The 17,500-nt window shown below is 54.6% G+C and overlaps 1 protein-coding gene across 1 annotated transcript in view; it reads left to right on the top strand.

Moving 5' to 3' along the window:
* The window catches only part of myo7aa (myosin VIIAa), a 253,612-nt gene that overhangs the window by 217,624 nt on the left and 18,488 nt on the right, over nt 1–17,500 (top strand). Inside the window, exons 43-46 of the mRNA XM_070892552.1 lie at nt 1,350–1,437; nt 2,850–2,956; nt 6,972–7,157; nt 8,569–8,685. Of these exons, the coding sequence (XP_070748653.1) occupies nt 1,350–1,437; nt 2,850–2,956; nt 6,972–7,157; nt 8,569–8,685 (498 nt within the window). The remainder of the gene's footprint in view (nt 1–1,349; nt 1,438–2,849; nt 2,957–6,971; nt 7,158–8,568; nt 8,686–17,500) is intronic.

Raw genomic sequence — 17,500 nt, 5'->3', positions numbered from 1 at the left:
AAACTCAGGAGCAAAAATGTCTCCTCTCCAATGTGTCTTCATCTGTGACCCCTGGTTCTAGACTCCCCAGCCCAGGGGAAACATCCTCCCTGCATCTACCCTATCGAACCCTGTAAGAATTTTGTACGTTTCGATGAGATTACCTCTCAATTCTTCTAAACTCCCAGAGAATATCGGTGTGATGGTCTCTCTCAGACACCGTAGTTTGGTTTACGGGGTAAGAAATTTAAGACCGAGATGAGGAGAAATGTCTTCATTTGGAAGGTGGTGAACCTATGGAATTCTCCACCACAGAAGGCTATGGAGGCCAAGTCACTGAAGAGGGTGATAGATAGATTACTAGACACAAACGTCATCAAGGAGTATGGGGAGAAAGCGGGAATATGGTGTTGAGATAGAGGATCAGCCATGATCATATTGAATGGTGGTGCAGACTCGAAGGGCCGAATGGCCTACTACTGCTCCTATTTTCTATGTTTCTATGTTTCTTCCATTGTTTCCCCAATCCGAAGGCCGCCATCCCTTGGTGGTAAACCAAACTACGGTGTCTGAGAGACCATCACAGGAGCAGGAGTAGGCTATTCAGCCCCTCGAGCCTGCTCCACCATTTAATTAGATAATGGCTGATCTGTAGCTGAACTCCATCCACCCACCTTTGCTCCAGAATCCTTGCTATGCTTGCCCTGTGAGTAGACTAGGCCTATATTCTCTTGAGTTTAGAAGAATTGAGAGTTGATCTCATTGAAACATACAAAATTCTTACAGGGCTTGACAGGGTAGATACAGGGAGGATGTTTCCCCGGGCTGGGGAGTCTAGAACCAGGGGTTACGGTCTCAGAATAACGGGCCGGCCATTTAGGACTGAGATGAGGACTTTCTTCACTCAATGGTGGGTGAATCTTTGGAATTTTCCATCCCAGAGGGCTGTGGAGGCTGACGTTTTGAGAATATACACGATGGAGATCGATAGATTTTTTTTGGATATTGGGGGAATCCAGGGGATAGTGCAGGAAAGTGGAGTGTTTAGGTAGAAGATCAGCCATGATCTTATTAAATGGCGGAGCCTAGGTATCCAAAGGCAGGGCCACCGATGGTTGAGCGATTTATAATTGGGGATGCTCAAGAGTGCAGAATTAGAGGAGTGCAGAGATGCTGGAGGAGATTAGAGATGGGGAGGGGCGAGGCCGTGGAGGGATTTGAAAATGAGTACGAGAATTTTGAAATCGAGGCGTTGCTTAACCGGGAGTGAACACGTTGACCTGCTGCCCCATGCCGTGTGAGGTTTAGATGCGAGCGATCTCGCTGCGTGCGAGGCAATGGTTACTAATGTCGATCTTGTTGGTTGTCAGGTGATCAGTGTTCCAGAAGGGGACTTCTTCTTTGACTTTGTGCGGCATCTGACTGACTGGATCAAGAAAGCTCGGCCGCTAAAAGACGGTAAAGAACTGAACAGTATTTTTCTATTTAACCCTGTCCGGCCTTTCGTTTGTAGATTTAAGGGGCTGTTTTTCCTCTGTGCTAATTGATCATTGAGTGGGGGGAGAGAGGGAGTGGAGCGGGGAAGCTGTCTTGCTTGCTGGCCAATGACTATCTGACCCCTGAAATCCGTGGATGGAGAATCACCGAGAGGGTTGGGATGACCCTGATTTGTAGATGAGGCTCCACACTTGCAAATTGGACCATGGGTTAAAGCAGCACAGCACTGCAAATGTCACAACCCTAACCCTAACCCTAACCCTAACCCTAACCCTAACCCTAACCCTAACCCTAACCCTAACCCTAACCCTAAGAAAGCAAGCTTGGATTTATACATCATCATCAAAGGCAGTCCCTTGAAATCAAGGAAGACTTGCTTCCACTCAGTCAGTTCTCACAACTGTCTGCTGTGTATGCAATAACCATTAGACTGCGTACTGTTTAACTCTGAGGTATGACCTTGGCTCTGCTTTTTCACGGCCCAAAGTGACTAATATACAAAGTGGCTGGGCTTTTATACTTGGTCTGCACACATGTGCGTGCAGCCTAATGGCCTCCAACAGTGACGCCATCTAGTGGCTAGTGATCCCAAAAGTACATGCATGACACTATACAGTCCAACACGGGAATTACAGTCTCTGACACAGGTGGGTCAGTCGATGAAGGAAAGGGGGGGTGGGGAGTCTGGTTTGCCGCACGCTCGTCTTCAGCTTCTTTCATGACCTCCGGACAGCGCTTTACAGCCAATGAAGTGCTTGCGTGTGGTCGCTGTTTTAATGTAGGACTGCTCCCACAAACAGCAATGTGGTAATGACCAGATGATCTGCTTTTGTGATGTTGATTAAGGGATAAATATTGGCCTGGGGATAACTGCCCTGCATTTTTTTCAAAATAGCACCATGGGATCTTTTACATCTACCTGAGAGAGTCGATGGGACCTCGATTTAATGTCCCATGCGAATGCTGGCACCTCTGATAGTGCTGTGTTCCCTCAGCACTGCCCTGGAGTATTAGCCTAGATTTTTGTGCTCCACTCTCTGTGGAGTGGGACTTGAACCCACAAACCTTCTGACTCTGAGGCGAAAGTGCTACCCACTGAGCCACAGCTGACTCTGACGCTGTCGGGTGATACAGATGTGTGCTCAATCATACTGGGGTGCAGATTTCTGCCAGTACTTCAGAACAACACTGGGACTAAGGTCTGATTCTTGCGTGAAGCAGTGCGTTTGTTTAGTGAGCGTCTCCATCCACGAGAGGAGCCTGCTTTCGTAATGCAAGTGTTTTTAGGATCACTAGTTCAGGCTGTTTGTAAAACAAAATGGAAGGTAACACAAGGCAAGTGAGTTTTTGATTTTTTTTTTCCCCCCCCACAGGTATAGTGCCTTCTCTGACCTACCAGGTTTTCTTCATGAAGAAACTATGGACCCACACAGTTCCTGGCAAAGACCAGATGGCTGACTCCATCTTTCATTACTATCAGGTAGAACGCTGACATGAATAGAATTCAACTTGCTGGACACAGTTGAGACTTTGCATACAATTCTGGAATTTAAAAAAGAATAGATACTGAATTAGATCAGTCAGTTTGCCTTTCAATTCCCAGTAACCAGTTACTCTGGCAAGTTTATAAAAGTGAAGGGATTGCGCATTGTACGATAAACGAATGATCCAATTGTCTGCTGTTAGCTATGCTCTGTGCAGTGTTGCATTTTTTTTTTAAGTTCATGCACGGAATGTGGGCGTCGCCGGTCAGGCCAGCATTTATTGCCCTCGAGAAGGTGGTGGTGAGCCGCCGCCTCGAATAACTGGCTCGCTGGGCCATTTCAGAGGGCAGTGAAGAGCCAACCACATTGCTGTGGGTCTGGATTCATATATAGGCCAGACTGGGGTAAGGCCGGCAGATTTTTTTTTCCCTGAAGGACATTTGTGAGCCAGGTGGCTTTTTAACGACAATCCGATCGTTTCATGGCCACCATTATTGATCCTCGCTTTTTATTCCAGATTTAATAATTAATTGAATTTAAATTCCCCAGCTGCTGTGGTGGGATTCAATCTCTCGTCTGTGGATCATTAGTCCAGGCTTCTGGATTACTAAACCAGTAACGTAATTACTGTGTTACCGTACCTATATACACACAAGTCTTAAGTATTGGGTTATGGGGAGTGGGCAGAGAAGTGGAGTTGAGGCCAAGATCAGATCAGCCATGATCTTATTGAATGGCGGCACAGGCTCGAGGGACCGAATGGCCCACTCCTGCTCCTATTTCTTAAGTTCTTCTTCAACAGCCAGCTGACTGAGCAATTGGATACCTCGGGAATTATCCACACTGCCCTCGTTGGACAGCTGGTTGGTATAGTCTGCTGGGTTGGTGCAGCACACATCTGCTGTTCATTGTCACTGGGACCTTTTTGTTTTAAAAGCGCATTGAAAATAATATTGTTCCTGTGCCGATCAGGGATGGAAGGTGAAGGGGAGAGTCTGCCTGGGTCCTTGTGGTTGGTTGCAGAGCACTGCATCTGCTGGTCCAGGAAAAGGTTCCCACCTTCCTATCGAACTGTCTCCTTGCCTTCTGGTTTTGCGAGCAGTTTCATCACTTCTGATTGATCCGTCGTGTCGGTTCGTTGGGGTCCACATGGGCCCACGCCAAAGGGCGAAGGTCCACACTCATGAGCGTGCACGATGAACTTTCAATCTCCACCATGCCTCCTGGGAGATTCGCCAAAAGGAGCATGTCCTAGGAGGGAGCTCTGCTCCTTCAGCTCAAGGCAGAGTTGTCTTTGGAGTAGCAGAGGCGAAGTCCTGAGACCAGGTCGTTGCCCCGTCCTTTTCAGGTGGCTGTTTTCATATCTTCGTGCTCTCCTCTTGAAGAGGCTAATCACAAACAGTTAGTATGCAGGTACAGCAAGTGATCAGGAAGGCAAATGTAATGTTGGGCTTTATTGCAAAGGGGGATGGAGTATAAAAGCAGGGAAGTCCTGCTACAACTGTACAGGGTTATGGTGAGGCCACACCTGGAGTACTGCGTACAGTTTTGGTTTCCATATTTAAGGAAGGATATACTTGCATTGGAGGCTGTTAAGAGAAGGTTCACTAGGTTGATTCCGGAGGTGAGGGGGATGATTTATGAAGATAGGTTGAACAGGTTGGGCCTCTACTCATTGGAGCTCAGAAGAATGAGAGGCGATCTTATCGAAACATATAAGTTAATGAGGTGGCTCGACAAAGTTGATGCAGAGAGGATATTTCCACTCATAGGGGAAACTAAAACTAGGGGACATAGTCTCAGAATAAGGGACCGCCCATTTAAAACAGAGATGAGGAGAAATTTCTTCTCTGAGGGTTGTAAATCTGTGGAATTCTCTGCCCCAGAGAGCTCTGGAGGCTGGGTCATTGAATATATTTAAGGCAGAGATAGACAGATTTTTGAGCAATAAGGGAATAAAGGGTTATGGGGAACGGGCAGGGAAGTGGAGCTGAGTCCATGATCAGATCAGCCATGATATTGAATGGCGGAGCAGGCTCGAGGAGCCAGATGGCCTACTCCTGCTCCTATTTCTTATGTTCTATTTGTTATATATGTGTACCTGTATTTACTCTGTACAGCCACCAGAGGGCTCCTCTCCTGGAGTCCCAAGGGATCCCATAATCCCTTGGGAGCACAGGTATTTAAGGAGGCTTCACAGGTTGGCGAGGCACTCTGGAGACCTACAATAAAAGACTACGGTCACACTTTACTTTGAGCTCTGTTCAGTCTGACTCTTTCTCCATACACAACACTTACAATGTGAAGTCGGCTGATTAACAGGCCTCAACGTGAATGCTCCTTCCATGGCCCAAGCTCTGGAACTCCCTCCCTAAGTCTTTCTACCTCACTTTCCACCTTTAAGACGCCTCTTGAAACCTACCTCTGTGATCTGCCCTAATTTCTCCTTGTTTGGCTCTGTGTCAAATTCTGCTTTATAACATTCCTGTGCAGTGCCTTGGGATGTTTTACTACGTTAAAAACGCTGTATAAATAGTTATCATCATCATTCCCCTTCTCCTCCTCCCCTTCTCCTCCTCCCCTTCTCCTCCTCCCCTTCTCCTCCTCCCCTTCTCCTCCTCTCCTCCTCCTCCTCCTCCTCCTCCCCTTCTCCTCCTCCCCTTCTCCTCCTCCCCTTCTCCTCCCCTTCTTTCTCTCTTTCTTTCTTTCTCTCTTTCTTTCTTTCTCTCTTTCTCTCTCTCTTTCTCTCTCTCTTTCTCTCTCTCTTTCTTTCTCCTTTCTTTCTTTCTTTTTCTTTCTCTCTCTCTCTCTCTCTCTCTCTCTCTCTCTCTCTCTCTCTCTCTCTCTCTCTCCTTTCTTTCTTTCTTTCTTTCTTTCTTTCTTTCTTTCTTTCTTTCTTTCTTTCTTTCTTTCTCTCTTTCTTTCTTTCTTTCTTTTTCTTTTTTCTCTCTTTTTCTCTCTCTCTCTCTCTCTCTCTCTCTCTCTCTCTCTCTCTCTTCCTCCTCACCATCACACCAACCGATAGGGTGGTCAGTCCTATACAGCGGGAGGCTTCTTTGTACTTCCACAACACAAGCCTGTCGGACACGTTAATCCCACTGCACGTCGCCCCAGTATTCTGAGCCGAGCCCCAGTCTCCACTCTCGAGGACTGTCTGGAGCGAGGTTGGAACCCTGCACCTTCCAACCCAGAGGCAGGATTGCTCCCACTACGCCAAAGGCTGGCTCATTTTACAAAAGAAATAGGAGCAGGAGTCGGCCATTTGGCCCCTCGAGCCTGCTCCGCCATACAATAAGAACCTGGCTGATCCGGACATGGACTCAGCTCCACTTCCCTGCCCGCTCCCCATAACCCTTGACTCCCTTATCGCTCAAAAATCTGTCTATCTCCACCATAAATATATTCAATGACCCAGCCTCCGCAGCTCTCTTGGGGCAGAGAATTCCACAGATTCACGACCCTCTGAGAGAAGAAATTCTTCCTCATCTCCGTTTTAAATGGGCGACCCCTTATTCTGAGACTATGCCCCCTAGTTCTAGATTCCCCCACGAGGGGAAACATCCTCTCTGCATCTACCCTGTCAAGCCCCCTCAGAACCTTGTATGTTTCAATAAGATCACCTCTCATTCTTCTAAACTCCAATGAGTACAGACCCAACCTGCTCAACCTATCCTCATAAGACATCCCCTTCATCTCAGGAATCAACCTCGTGAACATTCTCCTGAACAGCCTCCAATGCAAGTATACCCCTCCTTAAATACGGAGACCAAAGCTGTACGCAGTACTCCAGGTGTGGTCTCACCATCGCCCTAGTGAGACCGAGCACGGGGGTCGGCAATAAATGTACCTCGTTCAAGTCTCGCCTGACTGCAGAAGTGCCGGTCACCGTAGCAACGAAGCCTTCGGGCCGGAACCTGGTTGAGAATGCACGGCGCCTGCACTATAAATCTGCAGGGGAACCTGGAGCCTGAAATCTACCTTTTTGTTTTAATCTTCTCTCCCTTGCTGCAGGAGCTGCCGAAATACCTGCGAGGTTACCACAAGTGTTCCCGTGACGAGGTGCTGCAGTTGGCTGCGCTCATTTACAGGGTGAAGTTCGAAGACGATAAATCCCAGTTCCCCAATATTCCCAAAATGCTGAAGGAACTGGTGCCGCAGGATTTGATTCGACATCTCTCGCCCGATGACTGGAAACGGGTGAGACATTTTCTGCAACTGTCTTTTGTCCATTCCCATTCTGCGAATGTGAGAAGTCGCTCAGCCCTCAGTTGTCCCGAGAAGGTGGTGGTGGTCGCGGGCTGAGTTCTGCTGGCTAGGCCACTTCGCAGGGCTGTTGGGAGTCAACCATATTTGTGTGGGATTGAAGTCTCATCCAAGCCAGGCTGGGGAAGGGCAGCAGGTTTCCTTTGCTAAAGAACATCGGTGAACCAGTCGTGTTTACACAACAATTCGACAGATTCACCTCCGACAGCGCGGCGCTCCCTCGGCACCGCCCCTCCGACAGCGCGGCGCTCCCTCAGCACCGCCCCTCCGGACAGCGCGGCGCTCCCTCGGCACCGCCCCTCCGGACAGCGCGGCGCTCCCTCGACACCGCCCCTCCGGACAGCGCGGCGCTCCCTCGGCACCGCCCCTCCGACAGCGCGGCGCTCCCTCGGCACCGCCCCTCCGACAGCGCGGCGCTCCCTCGACACCGCCCCTCCGACAGCGCGGCGCTCCCTCGGCACCGCCCCTCCGACAGCGCGGCGCTCCCTCGGCACCGCCCCTCCGACAGCGCGGCGCTCCCTCGGCACCGCCCCTCCGACAGCGCGGCGCTCCCTCGGCGCCGCCCCTCCGACAGCGCGGCGCTCCCTCGACACTGCACTGGGAGCGTCCGCCTAGATTTTATGCTCGTCTCTGGAGAGGGACTTGAACCCATAACCTTCTGACTCGGAGGTGAGAGTTGATGGTTAGACAGTTGTGTGTTGGGGGTCCTGCATTCGAACTTGTATCCCTTGTGACTGGCATGCCAGGGCAGTACTGAGGGAGTGCTGTTTTGTCAGCAGATGCAATCGTTTAGGCAAATGTTAATTCAAGGACTTAAGTTAAGTCAAGACTGTCTACCCGGGTAGACAGTGGAAAGCTTTAATGGGGAGATCATAGAAGTTTACAGCAAGGAAGAAGGCCATTCGGACCATCGTGTCCGTGCCGGCTGACAAAGAACTACCCAGCCTACTCCCACCTTCCAGCTCTTGGTCCGTCGCCCTGTAATTTACGGCACTTCAGGTGCACATCCAAGTATCTTTTAAATGTGGTGAGGGTTTCTGCCTCTACCACCCTTTCAGGCAGTGAGTTCCAGACCCCCACCACCCTCTGGGCGAAAAAAGGTCTCCTCAAATCCCCTCGAAACCTCCCACCAATTACTTTAAATCTATGACCCCTGGTTATTGACCTCTATGCTAAGGTGGATAGGTCCTTCCTATCCACACTCTATCTAAGATGTACGGGCTGGTCAATCAATAGACCGAAGGGCCGCCTTAATCCAAATCATTGTTGTGGAACTGGTTTTATTGCTGCTGTTCCCTTGGGACCTGAATGCAACTTGTCTAATTTTGTTCCTTTTGTTTTTAAGTCCATTGTTGCTTTTTACAACAAACAGGCAGGAAAATCAAGAGAAGAAGCCAAGTTATCATTCTTGAAGATTATTTACAAATGGCCTACATTTGGATCAGCTTTTTTTGAGGTCAAGGTAAGGAGCGTTTGGTTTTGACCCCTTGCATTTCTGTTCCCCCCCCTTGGCAAGGTCAGCACTTGAGAAGCGATGCCCCCAAAGCAGGAAAGATTGGGAATGTTGACCAGAGCTGATGTCCTCTCCCAATTATAACAACATTCCCATTTTACATTTACACCCCCAAATCTTGGTCTACCTGCGTCTGCTCCATGTACCTCTGGGCCTTCATTCACGGGACATTGCCAGATGTGGGATACACCAGCGTTCACTCTTCTCTTGCTGTCCATCGGGGAACAAGCAAAGGAGTGTTGTCCCATTTCCTGCAGAAGGTCCGTTGCACTGTAGTGCCACTGTCGGTCATCGCTGCCTCAGGTTGTGTCGCTCCCTTTTCTCCAGTGAGGCACTCTGCCTTCGCTCGGTGACGCCCCACAATTTGTAAATCAAGAGCTTGCAAATTGAAGAAGTCCAGAGTACATTCCTCATCCCATCGCACTTGGTGCAATATTCAGAACTTTCCTCGGAGAAACCCTTGAGCAAGACCAAATAACGAAACTTCGGAAATAATTCACTGGTTTATGAAGCACATGTCTGGAGGAAGTGAAATGCAAGATAAATGCTTCTCTCTTCTTCTCTCTCTCTCGCCTTCTCTCTCTCTCTCTCGTCGTCTCTCTCTCTCTCTCACCTTCTCCGTCTCTCTCTCTCTCTCTCGCCTTCTCTCTCTCGCTCCCTCGCCTTCTCTCTCTCGCTCTCTCTCGCGCTCTCTCTCTCTCTCGCCTTCTCTCTCACTCTCTCTCTTGCCTTCTCTCTCTCGCTCTCTCTCTCGCCTTCTCTCTCTCGCTCTCTCTCTCTCGCTCTCTCTCTCTCTCGCCTTCTCTCTCTCTCTCCCTCTCTCGCCTTCTCTCTCTCCCTCTCTCTCTCGCCTGCTCTCTCTCTCTCTCTCGCCTGCTCTCTCTCTCTCTCTCGCCTGCTCTCTCTCTCTCTCTCGCCTGCTCTCTCTCTCTCTCTCGCCTGCTCTCTCTCTCTCGCCTTCGCTTGCTCTCTCTCTCTCTCTCTCTCTCTCTCTCTCTCTCTCTCTCTGCCTTCGCTCGCTCTCTCTCTCTCTCTCTCTCTCTCTCTCTCTGGCCTTCGCTCGCTCTCTCTCTCTCTCTCTGGCCTTCGCTCGCTCTCTCTCTCTCTCTCTCTCTCTGGCCTTCGCTCGCTCTCTCTCTCTCTCTCTCTCTCTCTCTCTCTGGCCTTCGCTCGCTCTCTCTCGCCTTCGCTTCTCGCTCGCTCGCTCTCTCTCGCTCTCTCTGGCCTTCGCTCGCTCTCTCTCTCTCTCTCTGGCCTTCGCTCGCTCTCTCTCTCTCTCTCTGGCCTTCTCTCTCTCTCTCTCTGGCCTTCGCTCGCGCTCTCTCTCTCTCTCTCTCTCTCTCTCTCTCTCTCTCTCTCTCTCTCTCTGGCCTTCGCTCGCTCTCTCTCTCTCTCTCTGGCCTTCGCTCGCGCTCTCTCTCTCTCTCTCTCTCTCGCTCTCTCTCTCTCTCTCTGGCCTTCGCTCGCTCTCTCTCTCTCTCTCTGGCCTTCGCTCGCTCTCTCTCTCTCTCTCTCTGGCCTTCGCTCGCTCTCTCTCGCCTTCGCTTCTCGCTCGCTCTCTCTCTCTCTCTCGCTCTCTCTGGCCTTCGCTCGCTCTCTCTCTCTCTCTCTCTCTCTGGCCTTCGCACGCTCTCTCTCTCTCTCTCTGGCCTTCGCTCGCTCTCTCTCTCTCTCTCTCTCTCTGGCCTTCGCTCTCTCTCTCTCTCTCTGGCCTTCGCGCACTCTCTCTCTCTCTCTCTGGCCTTCGCGCGCGCTCTCTCTCTCTCTCGCCTTCGCGCGCGCTCTCTCTCTCTCTCGTCTTCGCGCGCTCTCTCTCTCTCTCGTCTTCGCGCGCTCTCTCTCTCTCTCGTCTTCGCGCGCGCTCTCTCTCTCTCTCTCGCCTTCGCGCGCGCTCTCTCTCTCTCTCTCGCCTTCGCGCGCGCTCTCTCTCTCTCTCGCCTTCGCGCGCGCTCTCTCTCTCTCTCGCCTTCGCGCGCGCTCTCTCTCTCTCTCGCCTTCGCGCGCGCTCTCTCTCGCCATCGCGCGCGCTCTCTCTCTCTCTCGCCTTCGCGCGCGCTCTCTCTCTCTCGCCTTCGCGCGCGCTCTCTCTCTCTCTCGCCTTCGCGCGCGCTCTCTCTCTCGCCTTCGCGCGCGCTCTCTCTCTCTCTCGCCTTCGCGCGCGCTCTCTCTCTCTCTCTCGCCTTCACGCGCGCTCTCTCTCTCTCTCTCGCCTTCGCGCGCGCTCTCTCTCTCTCGCCTTCGCGCTCTCTCTCTCTCTCTCTCTCGCCTTCGCGCGCGCTCTCTCTCTCTCGCCTTCGCGCGCGCTCTCTCTCTCTCTCGCCTTCGCGCGCTCTCTCTCTCTCGCCTTCTCTCTCTCTCGCCTTCGCGCGCGCTCTCTCTCTCGCCTTCGCGCGCGCTCTCTCTCTCGCCTTCGCGCGCGCTCTCTCTCTCTCTCGCCTTCGCGCGCGCTCTCTCCTCGCCTTCGCGCGCGCTCTCTCTCGCCTTCGCGCGCGCTCTCTCTCTCTCGCCTTCGCGCGCGCTCTCTCTCTCTCGCCTTCGCGCGCGCTCTCTCTCTCTCGCCTTCGCGCGCGCTCTCTCTCTCTCGCCTTCGCGCGCGCTCTCTCTCTCTCGCCTTCGCGCGCGCTCTCTCTCTCTCGCCTTCGCGCGCGCGCTCTCTCTCTCTCGCCCTTCGCGCGCGCGCTCTCTCTCTCGCCTTCGCGCGCGCTCTCTCTCTCGCCTTCGCGCGCGCTCTCTCTCTCTCGCCTTCGCGCTCTCTCTCTCTCTCTCGCCTTCGCGCTCTCTCTCTCTCTCTCGCCTTCGCGCGCGCTCTCTCTCTCTCGCCTTCGCGCGCGCGCTCTCTCTCTCGCCTTCGCGCGCGCGCGCTCTCTCTCGCCTTCGCGCGCGCGCGCTCTCTCTCGCCTTCGCGCGCGCGCGCTCTCTCTCGCCTTCGCGCGCGCTCTCTCTCTCGCTCTCTTCGCGCGCGCTCTCTCTCTCGCCTTCGCGCGCTCTCTCTCTCTCGCCTTCTCTCTCTCTCGCCTTCGCGCGCGCTCTCTCTCTCGCCTTCGCGCGCGCTCTCTCTCTCTCGCCTTCGCGCGCGCTCTCTCTCTCTCGCCTTCGCGCGCGCTCTCTCTCTCGCCTCGCGCGCGCTCTCTCTCTCGCCTTCGCGCGCGCGCTCTCTCTCTCGCCTTCGCGCGCGCGCTCTCTCTCTCGCCTTCGCGCGCGCTCTCTCTCTCTCGCCTTCGCGCGCGCTCTCTCTCTCTCGCCTTCGCGCGCGCTCTCTCTCTCTCGCCTTCGCGCGCGCTCTCTCTCTCTCGCCTTCGCGCGCGCTCTCTCTCTCTCTGGCCTTTGCGCTCTCTCTCTCTCTCTCTCGCCTTCGCGCGCGCTCTCTCTCTCTCTCTCTCTCTCTTCTCTCTCTCCTCTCTCTCTCTCTCTCTCTCTCTCTCTGGCCTTTGCGCGCGCTCTCTCTCTGGCCTTTGTGCGCGCTCTCTCTCTCTCTGGCCTTTGTGCGCGCTCTCTCTCTCTCTGGCCTTTGCGCTCTCTCTCTCTCTCTCTCGCCTTTGCGCGCGCTCTCTCTCTGGCCTTTACGCGCTCTCTCTCTCGCCTTTGCGCGCACTCTCTCTCTCTCTCTCTCGCGTTTGCGCGCGCTCTCTCTCTCTCTCTCGCCTTTGCGCGCGCTCTCTCTCTCTGGCCTTTGTGCGCGCTCTCTCTCTCTCTCTCGCCTTTGCGCGCGCTCTCTCTCTCTCTCTCTCTCGCCTTCGCGCTCTCTCTCTCGCCTGCGCTCTCTCGCCTTCGCTCTCTATCTCTCTCGCCTTTGCTCTCTATCTCTCTCGCCTTCGCTCTCTCGCCTTCGCTCTCTATCTCTCTCGCCTTCGCTCTCTCGCCTTCGCTCTCTATCTCTCTCGCCTTCGCTCTCTCGCCTTCGCTCTCTATCTCTCTCGCCTTCGCTCTCTCGCCTTCGCTCTCTATCTCTCTCGCCTTCGCGCTCTCGCCTTCGCGCTCTCGCCTTCGCGCTCTCGCCTTCGCGCTCTCGCCTTCGCGCTCTCGCCTTCGCGCTCTCGCCTTCGCTCTCTATCTCTCTCGCCTTCGCTCTCTCGCCTTCGCTCTCTCTCTCTCTCTCTCTCTCTCGCTCTCTCGCCTTTGCTCTCTCGCTCTCTCGCCTTTGCTCTCTCGCTCTCTCGCCTTTGCTCTCTCTCTCTCTCTCGCCTTTGCTCTCTCGCGTTCGCTCTCTATCTCTCTCGCCTTTGCTCTCTATCTCTCTCGCCTTCGCTCTCTATCTCTCGCCTTCGCTCTCTATCTCTCTCGCCTTCGCTCTCTCGCCTTCGCTCTCTCGCCTTCGCTCTCTCGCCTTCGCTCTCTCGCCTTCGCTCTCTCGCCTTCGCTCTCTCGCCTTCGCTCTCTCGCCTTCGCTCTCTATCTCTCTCGCCTTCGCTCTCTCGCCTTCGCTCTCTATCTCTCTCGCCTTCGCTCTCTCGCCTTCGCTCTCTCGCCTTCGCTCCCTATCTCTCTCGCCTTCGCGCTCTCGCCTTCGCGCTCTGCTTCGCTCTCTCGCCTTCGCTCTCTCGCTTCGCGCTTCGCCTTCGCTCTCTCGCCTTCGCTCTCTCGCCTTCGCTCTCTCGCCTTCGCTCTCTCGCCTTCGCTCTCTATCTCTCTCGCCTTCGCTCTCTCGCCTTCGCTCTCTATCTCTCTCGCCTTCGCTCTCTATCTCTCTCGCCTTCGCTCTCTATCTCTCTCGCCTTCGCTCTCTCGCCTTCGCTCTCTCGCCTTCGCTCTCTCGCCTTCGCTCTCTCGCCTTCGCTCTCTCGCCTTCGCTCTCTATCTCTCTCGCCTTCGCTCTCTCGCCTTCGCTCTCTATCTCTCTCGCCTTCGCTCTCTCGCCTTCGCTCTCTATCTCTCTCGCCTTCGCTCTCTCGCCTTCGCTCTCTCGCCTTCGCTCTCTCGCCTTCGCTCTCTCGCCTTCGCTCTCTCGCCTTCGCTCTCTCGCCTTCGCTCTCTATCTCTCTCTCTCTCGCTCTCTCGCCTTTGCTCTCTCGCTCTCTCGCCTTTGCTCTCTCGCTCTCTCGCCTTTGCTCTCTCGCTCTCTCGCCTTTGCTCTCTCTCTCTCTCTCTCTCGCCTTTGCTCTCTCGCGTTCGCTCTCTATCTCTCTCGCCTTTGCTCTCTATCTCTCTCGCCTTCGCTCTCTCGCCTTCGCTCTCTCGCCTTCGCTCTCTCGCCTTCGCTCTCTCGCCTTCGCTCTCTCGCCTTCGCTCTCTATCTCTCTCGCCTTCGCTCTTTCGCCTTCGCTCTCTCGCCTTCGCTCCCTATCTCTCTCGCCTTCGCGCTCTCGCCTTCGCTCTCTCGCCTTCGCTCTCTATCTCTCTCGTCCTTCGCTCTCTATCTCTCTCGCCTTCGCTCTCTATCTCTCTCGCCTTCGCTCTCTCGCCTTCGCTCTCTCGCCTTCGCTCTCTCGCCTTCGCTCTCTCGCCTTCGCTCTCTCGCCTTCGCTCTCTCGCCTTCGCTCTCTCGCCTTCGCTCTCTATCTCTCTCGCCTTCGCTCTCTATCTCTCTCGCCTTCGCTCTCTATCTCTCTCGCCTTCGCTCTCTCGCCTTCGCTCTCTATCTCTCTCGCCTTCGCTCTCTCGCCTTCGCTCTCTATCTCTCTCGCCTTCGCTCTCTCGCCTTCGCTCTCTATCTCTCTCGCCTTCGCTCTCTCGCCTTCGCTCTCTATCTCTCTCGCCTTCGCTCTCTCGCCTTCGCTCTCTCGCCTTCGCTCTCTATCTCTCTCGCCTTCGCTCTCTCGCCTTCGCTCTCTATCTCTCTCGCCTTCGCTCTCTCGCCTTCGCTCTCTATCTCTCTCGCCTTCGCTCTCTCGCCTTCGCTCTCTCGCCTTCGCTCTCTATCTCTCTCGCCTTCGCTCTCTCGCCTTCGCTCTCTATCTCTCTCGCCTTCGCTCTCTCGCCTTCGCTCTCTCGCCTTCGCTCTCTCGCCTTCGCTCTCTCGCCTTCGCTCTCTCGCCTTCGCTCTCTCGCCTTCGCTCTCTCGCCTTCGCTCTCTCGCCTTCGCTCTCTATCTCTCTCGCCTTCGCTCTCTCGCCTTCGCTCTCTCGCCTTCGCTCTCTATCTCTCTCGCCTTCGCTCTCTCGCCTTCGCTCTCTATCTCTCTCGCCTTCGCTCTCTCGCCTTCGCTCTCTCGCCTTCGCTCTCTATCTCTCTCGCCTTCGCTCTCTCGCCTTCGCTCTCTCGCCTTCGCTCTCTATCTCTCTCGCCTTCGCTCTCTCGCCTTCGCTCTCTCGCCTTCGCTCTCTCGCCTTCGCTCTCTCTCTCTCTCGCCTTCGCTCTCTCGCCTTCGCTCTCTATCTCTCTCGCCTTCGCTCTCTATCTCTCTCGCCTTCGCTCTCTCGCCTTCGCTCTCTATCTCTCTCGCCTTCGCTCTCTATCTCTCTCGCCTTCGCTCTCTCGCCTTCGCTCTCTATCTCTCTCGCCTTCGCTCTCTCGCCTTCGCTCTCTATCTCTCTCGCCTTCGCTCTCTCGCCTTCGCTCTCTCGCCTTCGCTCTCTCGCCTTCGCTCTCTCGCCTTCGCTCTCTCGCCTTCGCTCTCTATCTCTCTCGCCTTCGCTCTCTCGCCTTCGCTCTCTCGCCTTCGCTCTCTATCTCTCTCGCCTTCGCACTCTATCTCTCTCGCCTTCGCTCTCTATCTCTCGCCTTCGCAATCTATCTCTCGCCTTCGCCCTCTATCTCTCTCGCCTTCGCTCTCTATCTCTCTCGCCTTCGCTCTCTCGCCTTCGCTCTCGATCTCTCTCGCCTTCGCTCTCTCGCCTTCGCTCTCTCGCCTTCGCTCTCTCGCCTTCGCTCTCTCGCCTTCGCTCTCTCGCCTTCGCTCTCTCTCGCTCTCTCTCCTTCGCTCTCTATCTCTCTCGCCTTCGCTCTCTCGCCTTCGCTCTCTATCTCTCTCGCCTTCGCTCTCTCGCCTTCGCTCTCTCGCCTTCGCTCTCTCGCCTTCGCTCTCTCGCCTTCGCTCTCTCTCGCTCTCTCTCCTTCGCTCTCTATCTCTCTCGCCTTCGCTCTCTCTCGCTCTCTCTCCTTCGCTCTCTATCTCTCTCGCCTTCGCTCTCTCGCCTTCGCTCTCTCGCCTTCGCTCTCTCGCCTTCGCTCTCTCTCGCTCTCTCTCCTTCGCTCTCTATCTCTCTCTCCTTCGCTCTCTATCTCTCTCGCCTTCGCTCTCTATCTCTCTCGCCTTCGCTCTCTATCTCTCTCGCCTTCGCTCTCTATCTCTCTCGCCTTCGCTCTCTCGCCTTCGCTCTCTCGCCTTCGCTCTCTCGCCTTCGCTCTCTCGCCTTCGCTCTCTCGCCTTCGCTCTCTATCTCTCTCGCATTCGCTCTCTATCTCTCTCGCCTTCGCTCTCTATCTCTCTCGCCTTCGCTCTCTATCTCTCTCGCCTTCGCTCTCTATCTCTCTCGCCTTCGCTCTCTATCTCTCTCGCCTTCGCTCTCTATCTCTCTCGCCTTCGCTCTCTCGCCTTCGCTCTCTCGCCTTCGCTCTCTCGCCTCGCTCTCTCGCCTTCGCTCTCTCGCCTTCGCTCTCTATCTCTCTCGCCTTCGCTCTCTCGCCTTCGCTCTCTCGCCTTCGCTCTCTCGCCTTCGCTCTCTCGCCTTCGCTCTCTCGCCTTCGCTCTCTCGCCTTCGCTCTCTCGCCTTCGCTCCTATCTTCTCTCGTCTTCGCTCTCTATCTCTCTCGTCTTCGCTCTCTCGCCTTCGCTCTCTATCTCTCTCGCCTTCGCTCTCTCGCTTCGCTCTCTCGCCTTCGCTCTCTCGCCTTCGCTCTCTATCTCTCTCGCCTTCGCTCTCTATCTCTCTCGCCTTCGCTCTCTCGCCTTCGTTCTCTATCTCACTCGCCTTCGTCTCTATCTCTCTCGCCTTCGCTCTCTCGCCTTCGTTCTCTATCTCTCTTGCCTTCGCTCTCTATCTCTCTCGCCTTCGCTCTCTCGCCTTCGTTCTCTATCTCACTCGCCTTCGCTCTCTCGCCTTCGCTCTCTCGCCTTCGCTCTCTCGCCTTCGCTCTCTCGCCTTCGCTCTCTATCTCTCTCGCCTTCGCTCTCTCGCCTTCGCTCTCTCGCCTTCGCTCTCTCGCCTTCGCTCCCTATCTCTCTCGCCTTCGCTCTCTCGCCTTCGCTCTCTATCTCTCTCGCCTTCGCTCTCTATCTCTCTCGCCTTCGCTCTCTATCTCTCTCGCCTTCGCTCTCTATCTCTCTCGCCTTCGCTCTCTATCTCTCTCGCCTTCGCTCTCTATCTCTCTCGCCTTCGCTCTCTCGCCTTCGCACTCTATCTCTCTCGCCTTCGCTCTCTATCTCTCTCGCCTTCGCTCTCTATCTCTCTGCCTTCGCTCTCTATCTCTCTCGCCTTCGCTCTCTATCTCTCTCGCCTTCGCACTCTATCTCTCTCGCCTTCGCTCTCTATCTCTCTCGCCTTCGCTCTCTCGCCTTCGTTCTCTATCTCTCTCGCCTTCGCTTCTCTATCTCTCTCGCCTTCGCTCTCTCTCGCCTTCGTTCTCTATCTCTCTCGCCTTCGCTCTCTCGCCTTCGCTCTCTCTATCTCTTCGCCTTCGCTCTCTATCTCTCTCGCCTTCGCTCTCTATCTCTCTCGCCTTCGCTCTCTCGCCTTCGTTCTCTATCTCACTCGCCTTCGCTCTCTCGCCTTCGCACTCTATCTCTCTCGCCTTCGCTCTCTATCTCTCTCGCCTTCGCACTCTATCTCTCGCCTTCGCTCTCTATCTCTCTCGCCTTCGCTATCTATCTCTCTCGCCTTCGCACTCT

The sequence above is a fragment of the Pristiophorus japonicus genome, chromosome 10 (genome assembly GCF_044704955.1).
Source record: "Pristiophorus japonicus isolate sPriJap1 chromosome 10, sPriJap1.hap1, whole genome shotgun sequence".
NCBI classification, from domain to species: Eukaryota; Metazoa; Chordata; class Chondrichthyes; family Pristiophoridae; genus Pristiophorus; species Pristiophorus japonicus.
This window is presented reverse-complemented; position numbering and strand designations above follow the sequence as displayed.